This window comes from Channa argus, chromosome 11, assembly GCF_033026475.1.
Source record: "Channa argus isolate prfri chromosome 11, Channa argus male v1.0, whole genome shotgun sequence".
Taxonomy (NCBI): domain Eukaryota; kingdom Metazoa; phylum Chordata; class Actinopteri; order Anabantiformes; family Channidae; genus Channa; species Channa argus.
In genome coordinates, this window is record NC_090207.1 from 12,327,255 (window position 1) to 12,345,894 (window position 18,640).

The window sequence follows — 18,640 nt, forward strand, 5'->3', positions numbered from 1 at the left end:
CGCAAACGCTGAAGAGAGATAAATACGAACAAAAAGAGAAAGAAAGAAGATGACAATAAAAGGAAAAAATCCAAAATCCCAAGAAAAGTTGAATTCAGAAAAGAAAAAAAAAGTAGAAAGTAACAATGGAGGAAGTAAATAAGTAAAAAGTTGATATTTAAAGTGTAACGAAACAGAAAAAGAAGCAAAGTAAAAAGTTGCTATTGAAAGTGTAAAGAAAAAAGTAAGAAGTGAAAAAGCAACAACTTGATTAACAAAAGTTGAAAGAAGTAGTAAGAAACAAAGGAAAAGGTAAATATTCCCAAAGTTAAAAGAAACAAAGAAAGAAGCAAAGTAAAAAAGTTGCTATTAAAAGTGTAAAGGAAGAAGTGAAAAAGCAACAACTTGATTAACAAAAGTGGAAAGAAGTAGTAAGAAACAAAGGAAAAGGTAAATATTCCCAAAGTTAAAAGAAACAAAAAAAGAAGCAAAGTAAAAAAGTTGCTATTAAAGTGTAAAGAAAAAAGCTAGAAGTAACTACTTAGAAATGAAGGAACCATTTTAATGCTGAAAAACTGTTGAGAAAAAAAAGTTGAAAAGAGCTTTTAATTTGAAAGTGTGTTTCCTGTCTGTGTCTGTGTGGTAGTTTGTGTGTCCACTGTAGGGAGACTTCAAAACAAACTCATTTTAGCATTTAAATGCTAAATAATTAAAATAAGAATGATAAAAGGCTTTTATTTTGAAAGTGTGTTTCCTGTCTGTGAGGGTGTGTGTGTGTAGGGAAACTTCACCACAAAGTCATTTTAGCATTTAAATGCTAAAAAGTGGATAAAATATTATGAAAGGCTTTTATTTTGAAAGTGTGTTTCCTATCTGTGAGGGTGTGTGTGTAGGGAAACTTCACCACAAAGTCATTTTAGCATTTAAATGCTAAAAAGTGGATAAAATATTATGAAAGGCTTTTATTTTGAAAGGGTATTTCCTGTCTGTGAGGGTGTGTGTCTGTGTGTGTCTCCACTGTGTATGTTGAGGGAGAAAAACTCAGGTAAAGTGTGTGGACACAGCTCTGAGGCTGATTACATGACGTCATGCAGCTGTGTCCGTTACCATGACAATGACTGCTGCCTGCCTGCTGAGTCATGTGAGCCAAATGCAAAGGCAGGCTGGAAAAGTACTGAGACTATGCCTCGCAAAATGCTCAAAATATGAAAAAGTATTAGTCCTATCGAAACAATTCAAAAACTGTGAGTGACAAAAGGCTTCAATGAACACACTGATGTACTTTATTTGAATATACTCCATAAAATGAAGGCGTGGTGGCAATTTGAAAACAGCCCCCCGTTTGTGATTTGAGGAGAATTTAAGAACCTCTGTTATAATGGGCTCCAATGGGAGTTTCAGACGGCACTCTCTCCGCTTCTGGACTCTTGGAGAAAGAACCGTCAGTCCTGTCACTATGAGAGTTATATTTACTGAAAGAAGACAAAAATACCTACATTCTGATGTATAGTTTGTTTATGTAAGATTAAAGTTGATTGAAGGAAAGAAGGAAAAGAAGGAAAAAAGTTGCAAAAAGTGGAAGCTGAAAAGTTAGAGTGCGTGTGATGTCACCCACTCTAGCTGCTCCAACATTCCGCAATACACACTAATGGAAAAGTTGAAAAAGCTCCAAAAGTTGCCTAAAACTAAAACTGCGATTATTCAAAAAGTATAAAAGATACAAAGAAGCTGATCCACCCAGAAAAAGTTGAAAGGATCTAGACCCGTATAAAGTTTAAATGAAGTTTCTACTCCAAAGTATGATGACACAAGAGGCAGATGAAAAGTGGCAAGTTGAAGGGAAGTTTTAAGTGGCTTCCATTCATTTTCAATGGGAAAAAAAGTTGATAAAAAGTGAAATATAATAAAAAGTATAAAAGTTATTAATAAGAAAAGTAATAGCATAGATCTCCTAAAAGAGACCTACGTTTAGGAAGTGGAACGAAGTTTCTACGACAAACCGTCTAGGAGGAGATAGTGACCGAAAAACGGCGAAATAATAATAATAATAAAGAAAAGGATCTCATAAGTGTGAGAGCTGTGCTTACAGCTCTCCCACTAATAATAAAGAGAAAGGATCTCAATAGTGTGAGAGCTGTGCTTACAGCTCTCCCACTAACTAGAAAAGGCAATTTCCAAGGAAATTACGTGGGAGAGCTGTTAAGTCACCCGGTAGAGGCCGACCGCTCAGAAGCTGCTGAGAGCAGAAGCGTTTGCACGTTCAAAGCCGCAAACGCTGAAGAGAGATAAATACAAACAAAAAGAGAAAAAAGAAGATGACAAGAAAAGGAAAAAATCCAAAATCCCAGGAAAAGTTGAATTCATAAAAGAAAAAAAGTAGAAAGTAACAATGGAGGAAGTAAATAAGTAAAAAGTTGATATTTAAAGTGTAAAGAAACAGAAAAAGAAGCAAAGTAAAAAGTTGCTATTGAAAGTGTAAAGAAAAAAGTAAGAAGTGAAAAAGCAACAACTTGATTAACAAAAGTGGAAAGAAGTAGTAAGAAACAAAGGAAAAGGTAAATATTCCCAAAGGTAAAAGAAACAAAGAAAGAAGCAAAGGAAAAAAGTTGCTTTTAAAAGTGTAAAGGAAGAAGTGAAAAAGCAACAACTTGATTAACAAAAGTGGAAAGAAGTAGTAAGAAACAAAGGAAAAGGTAAATATTTCCAAAGTTAAAAGAAACAAAAAAAGAAGCAAAGTAAAAAAGTTGCTATTAAAGTGTAAAGAAAAAAGCTAGAAGTAACTACTTAGAAATGAAGGAACCATTTTAATGCTGAAAAACTGTTGAAAAAAAAAAGTTGAAAAGAGCTTTTAATTTGAAAGTGTGTTTCCTGTCTGTGTCTGTGTGGTAGTTTGTGTGTCCACTGTAGGGAGACTTCAAAACAAACTCATTTTAGCATTTAAATGATAAATAATTAAAATAAGAATGATAAAAGGCTTTTATTCTGAAAGTGTGTTTCCTATCTGTGAGGGTGTGTGTGTAGGGAAACTTCACCACAAAGTCATTTTAGCATTTAAATGCTAAAAAGTGGATAAAATATTATGAAAGGCTTTTATTTTGAAAGGGTATTTCCTGTCTGTGAGGGTGTGTGTCTGTGTCTGTCTCCACTGTGTATATTGAGGGAGAAAAACTCAGGTAAAGTGTGTGGACACAGCTCTGAGGCTGATTACATGACGTCATGCAGCTGTGTCCGTTACCATGACAATGACTGCTGCCCGCTGCCTGCCTGCTGAGTCATGTGAGCCAAATGCAAAGGCAGGCTGGAAAAGTGCTGAGACTATGCCTCGCAAAATGCTCAAAATATGAAAAAGTATTAGTCCTATCGAAACAATTCAAAAACTGTGAGTGACAAAAGGCTTCAATGAACACACTGATGTACTTTATTTGAAGATACTCCATAAAATGAAGGCGTGGTGGCGATTTTAAAACAGCCCCCCGTTTGTGATTTGATTAGAATTTAAGAACCTCTGTTATAATGGGCTCCAATGGGAGTTTTGACGGCACTCTCTCTGCTTCTGGACACTTGGAGAAAGAACCGTCAGTCCTGTGACTATGAGAGTTACATTTACTGAAAGAACACAAAAATACCTACATTCTGATGTATAGTTTGTTTATGTAAGATTAAAGTTGACTGAAGGAAAGAAGGAAAAGAAGGAAAAAAGTTGCTAAAAGTGGAAGCTGAAAAGTTAGAGTGCGTGTGATGTCACCCACTCTAGCTGCTCCAACATTCCGCAATACACACTAATGGAAAAGTTGAAAAAGCTCCAAAAGTTGCCTAAAACTAAAACTGCGATTATTCAAAAAGTATAAAAGATAGAAAGAAGCTGATCCACCCAGAAAAAGTTGAAAGGGACTAGACCCGTATAAACTTTAAATGAAGTTTCTACTCCAAAGTATGACGACACAAGAGGCAGATGAAAAGTGGCAAGTTGAAGGGAAATTTTAAGTGCCTTCCATTCATTTTCTATGGGAAAAAAAGTTCATAAAAAGTGAAATATAATAAAAAGTATAAAAGTTATTAATGAGAAAAGTAATACCACCCCTGTCCTAAAAGGGACCTACGTTTAGGAAGTGGAACGAAGTTTCTACGACAAACCGTCTAGGACTAGATAGCGACCGAAAAACGGGCTATAATAATAATAATAATATTAATAATAATAAAGAAAAGGATCTCAATAGTGTGAGAGCTGTGCTTACAGCTCTCCCACTAATAATAAAGAAAAGGATCTCAATAGTGTGAGAGCTGTGCTTACAGCTCTCCCACTAACTAAAATGGGCATTTCCTACAGAAAATGCGTGTGATTGCTGAAAGCCAGCCGCCGCACCTGCTGCAGCCATCGCCGAATCTGCAGCTCTGAACGTTGTAGAAGCGACAGGCAACACTGTAGCATGTGTAGTTTTTTAAAATATTGAACAACTAGTGAAAGCACATGAAACAATGAAGAAGTTTTCAATTGCTATTCACCAACTCTCCAGCAGATGGCAGCCTGTCCAAAGAAATCAACTGTTGCCATCTTGCCCTCTCAACACTAATGAAGTTCTGAGGATAAAATACCAAAAAAAAAAAAAACACCCACATTAGCACCCCCCAGTGGAGAAACCTTTAACACGCGTGTTTAGGGCAGTGTCCTGCACATATTAGTAAAGTTTCATTCAAGTCAGTCATTGCATTAGCTTAAAAAAAAAAGATCAAAACAGTTGCAGTACCGCGAACGGCCGCCAGGTGGCGCACGTGGTAGTACTAAAGGCCCTGTACAATATAGAAGTGAAATCAGAAAGAAAAAAAAAATTGTTTTGAATTAAAAAACGAGTTAAATAACTGACCACACGGTGGCGCTAGAGAGCCCACGCTGTAACATGTGAAGCATTTCATCATGGGGCAGCATGAGTCAAAGTTTCATAACAATATCACGTGTAGTTTCCGAGATACAGCCATGTGAAGATTGCTCTCATAGACGGCAAAAAACTAATCATACAAATATTCATAATAATTATTGTACATCAGCTGTCAGCCCACAGAGTAATACATCAACTCTCCTAACTGTACTTAACATGTTACAGTTGGAACCATGTTTCTAGCTGTAAGCGTGTAGGAGTAGTAGCATGCCAAAACAACTAACATAAACATGCTGATAACTGACCACACGGTGGCGCTAGAGAGCCCACGCTGTAACATGTGAAGCACTTTATCATGGGACAGTAGTAAACAAGGTTTCATAACAATATCACGTGTAGTTTAGGAGATATAGCTATGTGAAGATTGCTCCCATAGACGGCAATGCAAAGTAAAAATCATACAAATATTCATAACAATTATTGTACATCAGCTGTCAGCCCACAGAGTAATACATCATCTCTCCTAACTGTACTTAAAATATTACAGTTGGAACCATGTTTCTAGCTGTAAGCGTGTAGGAGTAGTAGCGTGTCAAAAAACGCACAAAAACATGCTGATAGCTGACCACACGGTGGCGATATGGAGCTCACGCTGTAACATGTGAAGCACTTCATCATGGGACAGCATCCCACAAAGCTGCATCATGCTACCATGTGTAGTTTTTGAGATATTGCAGTTTAAACATCACTCCCATAGACTTTCCATTCAAAAAAAAATTCATATTAATATTCATAATAATTACAGTACATTAGCTATCAGCACACAGGGTAATAGCACACCTCTCCCAACCATGCTGAACATATTACAGTTGGAACCATGTTTACAGCTTTTAGCACTTAGGACTTTTAGCATGCCGAAAAACGGACGGAAGAATGCTTTCAGCAATCACACTAATAATAATAACTAGAATGGGCATTTCCTGCAGAAAATGCGTGTGATTGCTGAAAGCCAGCCGCTGCACCTGCTGCAGCCATCGCCGAATCTGCAGCTCTGAAAGTTGTAGAAGCAACAGGCAACACTGTAACATGTGTAGTTTTTTAAAACATTAAACAACTAGTGAAAGCTCATGAAACAATGAAGAAGTTTTCAATTGTTATTCACCAACTCTCCAGCAGATGGCAGCCTGTCCAAAGGAATCAACTGTTGCCATCTTGCCCTCTCAACACTAATGAAGTTCTGAGGATAAAATACCAAAAAAAAAAAACACCCACAATAGCGCCCCCCAGTGGATAAACGTTTAACACGCGTGTTTAGGGCAGTGTCCTGCACATATTTGTAAAGTTTCATTCAAGTCAGTCATTGCATTAGCTTAAAAAAAAAGATCGAAACAGTTGCAGTACCGCGAACGGCCGCCAGGTGGCGCACGTGGTAGTACTAAAGGCCCTGTACAACATAGAAGTGAAATCAGAAAAAAAAAACAATTTTTAGGAGTTAAAAAACGAGTTAAATAACTGACCACACGGTGGCGCTAGAGAGCCCACACTGTAACATGTGAAGCATTTCATCATGGGGCATCATGAGTCAAAGTTTCATAACAATATCACGTGTAGTTTCCGAGATACAGCCATGTGAAGATTGCTCTCATAGACGGCAAAAAACTAATCATACAAATATTCATAATAATTATTGTACATCAGCTGTCAGCCCACAGAGTAATACATCAACTCTCCTAACTGTACTTAACATGTTACAGTTGGAACCATGTTTCTAGCTGTAAGCGTGTAGGAGTAGTAGCATGTCAAAACAATAACATAAACATGCTGATAACTGACCACACGGTGGCGCTAGAGAGCCCACACTGTAACATGTGAAGCATTTCATCATGGGGCATCATGGGTCAAAGTTTCATAACAATATCACGCATAGTTTCCGAGATATAGCCGTGTGAAGATTGCTCTCATAGACGGCAATGCAAAATAAAAATCATACAAATATTCATAACAATTATTGTACATCAGCTGTCAGCCCACAGAGTAATACATCTACTCTCCTAACTGTACTTAACATATTACAGTTGGAACCATGTTTCTAGCTGTAAGCGTGTAGGACTAGTAGCATGTCAAAACAACTAACATATACAGGCTGATATCTGACCACACGGTGGCGCTATAGAGCCCACGCTGGAACATGTGAAGCACTTCATCATGGGACAGCATCCCACAAAGCTGCATCATGCTACCATGTGTAGTTTTTGAGATATTGCAGTTTAAACATCACTCCCATAGACTTTCCATTCAAAAAAAAATTCATATTAATATTCATAATAATTACAGTACATTAGCTATCAGCACACAGGGTAATAGCACACCTCTCCCAACCATGCTGAACATATTACAGTTGGAACCATGTTTACAGCTTTTAGCACTTAGGACTTTTAGCATGCCGAAAAACGGACGGAAGAATCCGGAATAATAATAATAACTAGAATGGGCATTTCCTGCAGAAAATGCGTGTGATTGCTGAAAGCCAGCCGCTGCACCTGCTGCAGCCATCGCCGAATCTGCAGCTCTGAAAGTTGTAGAAGCAACAGGCAACACTGTAACATGTGTAGTTTTTTAAAATATTAAACAACTAGTGAAAGCTCATGAAACAATGAAGAAGTTTTCAATTGTTATTCACCAACTCTCCAGCAGATGGCAGCCTGTCCAAAGGAATCAACTGTTGCCATCTTGCCCTCTCAACACTAATGAAGTTCTGAGGATAAAATACCAAAAAAAAAAAACACCCACAATAGCGCCCCCCAGTGGATAAACGTTTAACACGCGTGTTTAGGGCAGTGTCCTGCACATATTTGTAAAGTTTCATTCAAGTCAGTCATTGCATTAGCTTAAAAAAAAAGATCGAAACAGTTGCAGTACCGCGAACGGCCGCCAGGTGGCGCACGTGGTAGTACTAAAGGCCCTGTACAATATAGAAGTGAAATCAGAAAGAAAAAAAAAAATTGTTTTGAATTAAAAAACGAGTTAAATAACTGACCACACGGTGGCGCTAGAGAGCCCACGCTGTAACATGTGAAGCACTTTATCATGGGGCAGCATGAGTCAAAGTTTCATAACAATATCACGTGTAGTTTAGGAGATATAGCCATGTGAAGATTGCTCCCATAGACGGCAAAAAACTAATCATACAAATATTCATAATAATTATTGTACATCAGCTGTCAGCCCACAGAGTAATACATCATCTCTCCTAACTGTACTTAACATGTTACAGTTGGAACCATGTTTCTAGCTGTAAGCGTGTAGGAGTAGTAGCATGTCAAAAAACGCACAAAAACATGCTGATAGCTGACCACACGGTGGCGCTAGAGAGCCCACGCTGTAACATGTGAAGCACTTTATCATGGGACAGTAGTAAACAAGGTTTCATAACAATATCACGTGTAGTTTAGGAGATATAGCTATGTGAAGATTGCTCCCATAGACGGCAATGCAAAGTAAAAATCATACAAATATTCATAACAATTATTGTACATCAGCTGTCAGCCCACAGAGTAATACATCATCTCTCCTAACTGTACTTAACATATTACAGTTGGAACCATGTTTCTAGCTGTAAGCGTGTAGGAGTAGTAGCGTGTCAAAAAACGCACAAAAACATGCTGATAGCTGACCACACGGTGGCGCTATGGAGCACACGCTGTAACATGTGAAGCACTTCATCATGGGACAGCATCCCACAAAACTGCATCATGCTACCATGTGTAGTTTTTGAGATATTGCAGTTTAAACATCACTCCCATAGACTTTCCATTCAAAAAAAAATTCATATTAATATTCATAATAATTACAGTACATTAGCTATCAGCACACAGGGTAATAGCACACCTCTCCCAACCATGCTGAACATATTACAGTTGGAACCATGTTTACAGCTTTTAGCACTTAGGACTTTTAGCATGCCGAAAAACGGACGGAAGAATCCGGAATAATAATAATAACTAGAATGGGCATTTCCTGCAGAAAATGCGTGTGATTGCTGAAAGCCAGCCGCTGCACCTGCTGCAGCCATCGCCGAATCTGCAGCTCTGAAAGTTGTAGAAGCAACAGGCAACACTGTAACATGTGTAGTTTTTTAAAATATTAAACAACTAGTGAAAGCTCATGAAACAATGAAGAAGTTTTCAATTGTTATTCACCAACTCTCCAGCAGATGGCAGCCTGTCCAAAGGAATCAACTGTTGCCATCTTGCCCTCTCAACACTAATGAAGTTCTGAGGATAAAATACCAAAAAAAAAAAAACACCCACAATAGCGCCCCCCAGTGGATAAACGTTTAACACGCGTGTTTAGGGCAGTGTCCTGCACATATTTGTAAAGTTTCATTCAAGTCAGTCATTGCATTAGCTTAAAAAAAAGATCGAAACAGTTGCAGTACCGCGAACGGCCGCCAGGTGGCGCACGTGGTAGTACTAAAGGCCCTGTACAACATAGAAGTGAAATCAGAAAAAAAAAAACAATTTTTAGGAGTTAAAAAACGAGTTAAATAACTGACCACACGGTGGCGCTAGAGAGCCCACACTGTAACATGTGAAGCATTTCATCATGGGGCATCATGAGTCAAAGTTTCATAACAATATCACGTGTAGTTTCCGAGATACAGCCATGTGAAGATTGCTCTCATAGACGGCAAAAAACTAATCATACAAATATTCATAATAATTATTGTACATCAGCTGTCAGCCCACAGAGTAATACATCAACTCTCCTAACTGTACTTAACATGTTACAGTTGGAACCATGTTTCTAGCTGTAAGCGTGTAGGAGTAGTAGCATGTCAAAACAACTAACATAAACATGCTGATAACTGACCACACGGTGGCGCTAGAGAGCCCACACTGTAACATGTGAAGCATTTCATCATGGGGCATCATGGGTCAAAGTTTCATAACAATATCACGCATAGTTTCCGAGATATAGCCGTGTGAAGATTGCTCTCATAGACGGCAATGCAAAATAAAAATCATACAAATATTCATAACAATTATTGTACATCAGCTGTCAGCCCACAGAGTAATACATCTACTCTCCTAACTGTACTTAACATATTACAGTTGGAACCATGTTTCTAGCTGTAAGCGTGTAGGACTAGTAGCATGTCAAAACAACTAACATATACAGGCTGATATCTGACCACACGGTGGCGCTATAGAGCCCACGCTGTAACATGTGAAGCACTTCATCATGGGACAGCATCCCACAAAGCTGCATCATGCTACCATGTGTAGTTTTTGAGATATTGCAGTTTAAACATCACTCCCATAGACTTTCCATTCAAAAAAAATATCATATTAATATTCATAATAATTACAGTACATTAGCTGACAGCACATAGGGTAGTGAGCACACCTCTCCCAACCATGCTTAACATATTACAGTTGGAACCATGTTTGCAGCTTTTAGCATTCAGGACTTACAGCACGCCGAAAAACGGGCGGAAGAATACGGAATAATAATAATAACTAGAATGGGCATTTCCTGCAGAAAATGCGTGTGATTGCTGAAAGCCAGCCGCCGCAGCCGCTGCAGCCATCGCCGAATCTGCAGCTCTGAACGTTGTAGAAGCGACAGGCAACACTGTAGCATGTGTAGTTTTTTAAAATATTGAACAACTAGTGAGTTGCAGTACCGCCAACGGCCGTTAGGTGCACGTGGTAGTACTAAAGGCCCTGTACAACATAGAAGTGAAATTAGAAAAAAAAAAAAAAATTTAGGAGTTAAAAAACGAGTTAAATAACTGACCACACGGTGGCGCTAGAGAGCCCACACTGTAACATGTGAAGCATTTCATCATGGGGCAGCTTTCCTGAAAGTTTCATAACAATATCACGTGTAGTTTCCGAGATACAGCCGTGTGAAGATTGCTCTCATAGACGGCAAAAAACAAATCATACAAATATTCATAAAAATTATTGTACATCAGCTGTCAGCCCACAGAGTAATACATCTACTCTCCTAACTGTACTTAACATATTACAGTTGGAATCATGTTTCTAGCTGTAAGCGTGTAGGACTAGTAGCATGTCAAAACAACTAACATAAACATGCTGACAATTGACCACACGGTGGCGCTAGAGAGCCCACGCTGTAACATGTGAAGCACTTCATCATGGGACAGTAGTAATCAAGGTTTCATAACGATATCACGTGTAGTTTAGGAGATATACCCATGTGAAGATTGCTCCCATAGACGGCAATGCAAAGTAAAAATCATACAAATATTCATAACAATTATTGTACATCAGCTGTCAGCCCACAGAGTAATACATCATCTCTCCTAACTGTACTTAACATATTACAGTTGGAACCATGTTTCTAGCTGTAAGCGTGTAGGAGTAGTAGCATGTCAAAAAACGCACAAAAACATGCTGATAGCTGACCACACGGTGGCGCTATAGAGCCCACGCTGTAACATGTGAAGCACTTCATCATGGGACAGCATCCCACAAAGCTGCATCATGCTACCATGTGTAGTTTTTGAGATATTGCAGTTTAAACATCACTCCCATAGACTTTCCATTCAAAAAAAAATTCATATTAATATTCATAATAATTACAGTACATTAGCTATCAGCACACAGGGTAATAGCACACCTCTCCCAACCATGCTGAACATATTACAGTTGGAACCATGTTTACAGCTTTTAGCACTTAGGACTTTTAGCATGCCGAAAAACGGGCGGAAGAATCCGGAATAATAATAATAATAAAATTAAATACTGGAAACAACAATAGTGTGATTGCTTTCAGCAATCACACTAATAATAACTAGAATGGGCATTTCCTGCAGAAAATGCGTGTGATTGCTGAAAGCCAGCCGCTGCACCTGCTGCAGCCATCGCCGAATCTGCACCTCTGAAAGTTGTAGAAGCGACAGGCAACACTGTAGCATGTGTAGTTTTTTAAAATACTGAACAACTAGTGAAAGCACATGAAACAATGAAGAAGTTTTCAATTGCTATTCACCAACTCTCCAGCAGATGGCAGCCTGTCCAAAGGAATCAACTGTTGCCATCTTGCCCTCTCAACACTAATGAAGTTCTGAGGATAAAATACCAAAAAAAAAAAAACACCCACAATAGCGCCCCCCAGTGGAGAAACGTTTAACACGCGTGTTTAGGGCAGTGTCCTGCACATATTTGTAAAGTTTCATTCAAGTCAGTCATTGCATTAGCTTAAAAAAAAAAGATCGAAACAGTTGCAGTACCGCGAACGGCCGCCAGATGGTGCACGTGGTAGTACTAAAGGCCCTGTACAATATAGAAGTGAAATCAGAAAGAAAAAAAAATTTTTTTGAGTTAAAAAACGAGTTAAATAACTGACCACACGGTGGCGCTAGAGAGCCAATACTTTAACATGTGAAGCATTTCATCATGGGGCAGCATGGGTCAAAGTTTCATAACAATATCACGTGTAGTTTCCGAGATACAGCCATGTGAAGATTGCTCTCATAGACGGCAAAAAACAAATCATATAAATATTCATAATAATTATTGTACATCAGCTGTCAGCCCACAGAGTAATACATCAACTCTCCTAACTGTACTTAACATGTTACAGTTGGAACCATGTTTCTAGCTGTAAGCGTGTAGGACTAGTTGCATGTCAAAACAACTAACATAAACATGCTGGTAACTGACCACACGGTGGCGCTATAGAGCCCACGCTGTAACATGTGAAGCACTTCATCATGGGACAGCACTACACAAAGCTTCATCATGCTACCATGTGTAGTTTTTGAGATATTGCAGTATTAAGATTGCTCTCATAGACGGCAATGCAAAAAAGAAATCATACAAATATTCATAACAATTATTGTACATCAGCTGTCAGCCCACAGAGTAATACATCAACTCTCCTAACTGTACTTGACATATTACAGTTGGAACCATGTTTCTAGCTGTAAGTGTGTAGGACTAGTTGCATGTCAAAAAACGCACATAAACATGTTGATATCTGACCACACGGTGGCGCTATAGAGCCCACGCTGTAACATGTGAAGCACTTCATCATGGGACAGCATCCCACAAAGCTGCATCATGCTACCATGTGTAGTTTTTGAGATATTGCAGTTTAAACATCACTCCCATAGACTTTCCATTCAAAAAAAAATTCATATTAATATTCATAATAATTACAGTACATTAGCTGACAGCACACAAGGTAGTGAGCACACCTCTCCCAACCATGCTTAACATGTTACAGTTGGAACCGTGTTTGCAGCTTTTAGCATTCAGGACTTACAGCACGCCGAAAATCAACGGAAGAATCCGTAATAATAATAATAATAATAATAATAATAAAATTAAATACTGGAAACAACAATAGTGTGATTGCTTTCAGCAATCACACTAATAAAATTAAATACTGGAAACAACAATAGTGTGATTGCTTTCAGCAATCACACTAATAATAAAGAAAAGGATCTCAATAGTGTGAGAGCTGTGCTTACAGCTCTCCCACTAAATACCTGCTTGTCCCGATCTGGAAAGATCAAGCAGGCAAGAAAAATCTACAGGCCATGGCAGAGCCAGAGGGCCACCACACTGCTACTGTGGGAGAGAATGTTTTTGCTCAGCTCAGCTACTTTCAACTCATGACTGGCAGCTAAAGGTGAACCAGGGGAAGCAACTGAAGTCTTACAGAACAGGTAAACACAACTCTCAGGCCAGACTTGGTCCCAACATCTAACTGTTCTAAGTTAGTTGTCATTGCTTGGGAAAAACAGATAGAAGAGGCATATGAGCATAGAAAGGCCAAATATTTCAAATTGTTTGTAATTGCAATGTAAAAGGCATAGTAGAGTAGAGAGGACACTGTGAGCCCATTGAAGTGGGCAGCAGGGAACTTCAGGTTTGTCTACACTGGAAACTTAGTCTCTTTGGAATCAGTTGAGTGCAGGACAGATAAACCACTAACAACACCATCAAAACTGCAGGAAAACCATAGAGGTGGCACTGAATCAAGAGGGGCAATATATGGTGTAGTGCCCTACATGGACTCAGGTAAAGGTGTTTAATCATCTATGACCAGAAAGACATGATGACCATGAGTTTATAACTGAAAATGTGTCCAAGTCCAAAACCCTTTTTCAGGAAATTGGTGTCTCACAGACTATAAGCTCAAATTGTCATTGTAGTAGTGAATCTCTGGTAGTTTAAAAAAACTGTAGGCTTTTATTATGCAAAGTCTCACCTAAATCCGATTCTGCCTGCAAAGTTGTCATCCTCCTCGTTTTGATCTCCATCGTTGCTCTCTAGCTGCTTTTCTATGAATGGACAGTACACTTCATCCTTTTCCTCAATCTTAGCCAGCAGGAGATTACCTCGCATCTTAAAAGCTGCCATTACCCTCTCCAGTGAGTACGCTGGGGGACTAGAGTAAATCTACAAAAAAATTGCAAACAGTGTGTATGGATGCGTATATGAATGCATGCTGCAACACCGTGAAGTATTTATAACAATCACAGTCACATTGCAAAGTTAAGTGCAACAAAAGCACACACAGGAGACAACACTGCAGCTTCGTACCTTTCTGGGAGTTTTGTGTCCACAGCTGTGTCTGATCAGAGGGACACTATGGGGCCTCCTGCCCGAGTTCCCAGAAGCTGCTGCTTCCAACGTTGGCCCTGAGGTTGGACACTGAAAACACGTGAAGTCACTGCAAAGACGATCAATCAGAATCTGCTGGCTGACCAGTTGTTCAGTCTGAAAACCGTCACAAACAAATATGCACATTTAAAAAACAAACAAAAAACAAGCAAAGCTGTTATTAAATGACAGTTTTGAACTTTTATTTGCTCACAGTTTCTTTGCATCTGCATTTGTAACTGGTCTTACCTGTATACGAGTACGCTCCTTTTCTTCCTCTAAGGCTTGGAGGTGTGTTTGGTTCTCTTGAAAAAGTTTCTCTACTTCTTCTTGTACCTGCCTCAGTTCTGCATTTTTTTGATCCAATAGGTGCTCTTCTTTTTTGAGTGCTTCCTACACAGTATGAGAGAAAGTGACTCACTGACTTTATGCAGTTTTTTTCCTTTACCTCGGTTCATTAATATTCTATAATCAGAAGCCCGTTACAATCTTAAAAGTAAGTTCTTGTCTTTATAGTTTGTCAAAAATATTGTAACACTAACAGTAAAATTAAGCAGACATTAACATTACAAGGATCATGACGGCACGGAAACATCTATGTGCAATGTAGCACTTGCCAATATGTTTAGTTACACCTGTGCTTTCACCTTCTGGTCAAAACTATGTTTCCCATTAGGAGAAACCTAAACTCTCCTCTTATTTAGCTAACTGCATTTTCATTATACACCACAGTGACCGGTACAGCTCTTTAAAGGGTATGATTCACCTTTATTATTTTTGAGTGCATGAAAAGTGCATGAAAAATATCAAGTGCCTTATTATGCCCTTACTGTTGGTAGCATATCTGCTTGTGCTCTGTAATCTACTCTGAGTGTTGGAGCATCTTTTATTTTTATACTTCATTGCGTTGATGACATCATCAATGACATAATCATCACATAATTGCCTTTGAAGTTTTTGCCTTTGAGGCTTTTCAGGCTATTGGCTCTGAAGTTTGCCTAACCAGTATATAAGGAAGCAACATTTCGTTTCAGGTATTTCAGCAAAAGCAAAAGCTTTCAGCTTTCCTGACAGTGCCAAAGCATTCACAGTCCATTTTCTTTTTGAAAATGCATTTTCTAATTAAAATAGAGTCTGAAGAATTACATGAACTCTAATGAGTGATCAACAGACATCAAACATCTCTACTCTGAAAAAACAAACACAAACATATATATATATATATATATATATATATATATATATATATATATATATATATATATATATATATATATATATATATATATATATATATATATATATATATATATATATATATATATATAAAAATAATAATTATTTTTTACTTTATTACCTGGCAGTTGTGGAGAGCCTCTCTGAGCTTTAATATTGTAACATGGTCAGGTTGGTCCCCATCTCCCTCTAAATAGTACTTGTCATCAGTTTGATGTGCGTTGTTGAAAGCTGTATATCTATCCTGCCAATCCTGCAGTTGCTGCCTGAAAGAATTACTTGGGGAGAGACCAGAGATATTTGCAAGCAGAGCTGCAGCTTCCTGTGCCAGGAGGTGGTACATTGACAGTTGTTTTTGGTTTATCGTTTTACCAGGCTCAGACACCCTCATCTGACTGGGCTGTTTGAAGCTCTCCCCTTCTTCAGCTCCTCCACCTGTCCTTTCCCTTTCCATCTCTCTCTCCTTTTCTTTCAGTAGCTCTCTCAGTGTCTGTACTTCATGCTCCAACTCCCCTAGCCGAGCCTCACCAGGATCCCATGTTGTAGGACATAATTTAACCTCTGAAGAAGAAAATGCTCCGGGACGGTTGCGAATGTAACGAGCCTTGGATGCAAACTGCAGAACATTCAAAGTTTCATTTACACTATAGTGGGAAGGACTTACACATGCCACCATCAGCGTATGGGCAGTGCCTCCCAAAGAATCACGGAGCAGACGTGTGATCTTGGCATCACGATATGGTATATGTGCACTGTTACAGCTGTTACCGCGCCGATTTCGAGCAGGGTCTGAGAGGGCACGGATAACGTTGCCCAGTGCAAGCAGGCCTGTATTGATATGAACAGACTCTTTGAGTCTGGTACCTGTGTTGCCAGTTTTCCCAGCACGCTCCGAACCTGCCAAGTCAACCAAGCAGAGTTTGGAGGAGCGAACAGAGGAGGTGTTGTTAGGGCAAGATTGAATGAGCTGAAGGGTGAGGATGGCATGTGAACGACTGGAGCGTTCGTTCATCCCTGTGGTGCCAGTGTGGCGCAAAGCGTTGCCCATCTCTACAATGCTGAGTAGCTCCTCTGCTGAGGTAACGACCATCTCTTTGGCTCCCACCACCACTGAAAACACACAGAAAAACCTCACACTGATCAAAAGTCCAACATAGTGTCTAACAGAGTTGGTCAATGTGGTTAAAATGTCTTAACATGATCCTTTTATTCACAATCAAGAACCATAATCTGAATTGAGATCTTTCTTTACAACTTAAATGGACTGTAGAGTACAACTAGATTGCAAATGAAGCTGGTAATTTTTCAATCGGCATGGCTGTATTTGAGCTATATAATTCTATTGGTTTGTTGACATCATGCGGATATACATTATTAGGCTCTTTGAAGTTACAGTCTGAGGTTTGTAGGAATAGTGCAACTTGTCACTTGTCATTGTGTCTTTGAGTTGTGGAGTTACAAGAATGACATTTACAAATAGTTGTATGCCTCAAAACTAACGCCTAATAATGCCTGAAAATGTATGTCTCAGGTACTTTTTACAAAAAACTTCCCCTCAACCCTCAAACACAAGTTTTTGCAAAAACCCAAAACAAAACAGACTGTCAAATTTGGTAGCCTGTCAAAAAGGCTTTTCCATTACATGTGTGTCCTCTCTCATCTTCTCTGATATGAAGGTCTTTGTGAATGGTAGGCAGCTCCAGCAAGTCCCGCAGCTCCTCCCTGTACAGCTCCATATAAGACATCCGCACTGTGGCCTCAACGTTATCACTGTTCTTCCTCTTTTGCTCCAGCAACAAGAACACATCCTGGGCCACATGGTCAATAATACCCCCATCTTCATCTGATGGAAGAGATGCAAAACCATAAAGACCAAAGAGTGAAGCGCCAGCACTGACACTTTGCATCCAATCCCTATTGTAAAGTCTCACAATAGCTTCAAGTTTCCATGTCTAGGACAATAAAATAAGTTATCTTTTTAAACAGATCTGTTTCAATATTACACGTACACACAACAAACAAGTTACTTAGTTCCATGGACGACATTTCCCATATCGCTTTCTTTCTGAGTAACTCTCCCAGTCCATCAGTTCTATCAGTCCCAGTCCATGCATCTTCCTAACTGTCATCTGTGCTCTGAAATACCTACCCAGGTTCCCCCCTCCGAGTGTGTATGTCTTGCCTGACCCGGTTTGACCGTAGCAGAAGACGGTGGCGTTGTAGCCGTCGACGAGGGACTCCACCAGGGGTTGCACGCAGGACTCGTACACCTCGTCCTGGCTGGCTGTCGGTCCAAACGCGTGGTCAAAGGTGAAGACTCGCTTAGAGTTGAGCATCACCTCTGCGGAGCCGGGCACCACCCGTACACAGACCTGGTGGTTGTGGATGACCTCTTTGGGGAGTAGGGGACGGATACGGACCGCCACTCGGACACACACCTCGCTCATGACGGCAGAAACCTACGACTGAACACGAAGCTAACGTTAGGCGGCTTCTAATGGAGCGTCACTTTAGCCCAGTTTTATCCGACCTCTTAAACTCGATGAAAATAAAGACACGCCGATGCCCTGTCTTTCACGAAAGTAAACCTTTTGATATTTTTGCCCCGCGTGGTCAATACCGCCATCGTCATTTGATGTGTTTTTATAAACTTGGTCCCTACTCGGGTTTGTTGTCGTTTCTCGGTTACCCGGGAAACCGCCGCGCTGTCGAGAAAAAGCAGGAGAGGCGTTCAAGATGTGTTCTTGGAAGTCACCCCGAGTGGTCCGTGAAGGCAAACAACGCCATCTTCACACTGTTCCGCTGCTACTTTTCTCGTGTTTTATTAAAGAAATTCTCCAGATGAGGAAATTTGTCTAAAATATAATTCTCAGGAGACATATTTTTTGCTTGTGTAATAAT

General features: G+C 39.5%; 1 protein-coding gene across 1 annotated transcript in view; it reads right to left on the reverse strand.

Annotated features, from left to right (window-relative positions):
• The window catches only part of LOC137135738 (kinesin-like protein KIF27), a 29,531-nt gene extending 11,070 nt beyond the window's left edge, over positions 1 to 18,461 (reverse strand). Inside the window, exons 1-6 of the mRNA XM_067520263.1 lie at positions 17,889 to 18,461; positions 17,382 to 17,582; positions 15,861 to 16,849; positions 14,753 to 14,896; positions 14,444 to 14,620; positions 14,109 to 14,299 (exon numbers count right to left, since the gene is read on the reverse strand). Of these exons, the coding sequence (XP_067376364.1) occupies positions 14,109 to 14,299; positions 14,444 to 14,620; positions 14,753 to 14,896; positions 15,861 to 16,849; positions 17,382 to 17,582; positions 17,889 to 18,186 (2,000 nt within the window). The 5' untranslated portion in view covers positions 18,187 to 18,461. The remainder of the gene's footprint in view (positions 1 to 14,108; positions 14,300 to 14,443; positions 14,621 to 14,752; positions 14,897 to 15,860; positions 16,850 to 17,381; positions 17,583 to 17,888) is intronic.
• Between the last annotated feature and the right edge of the window lie 179 nt (positions 18,462 to 18,640).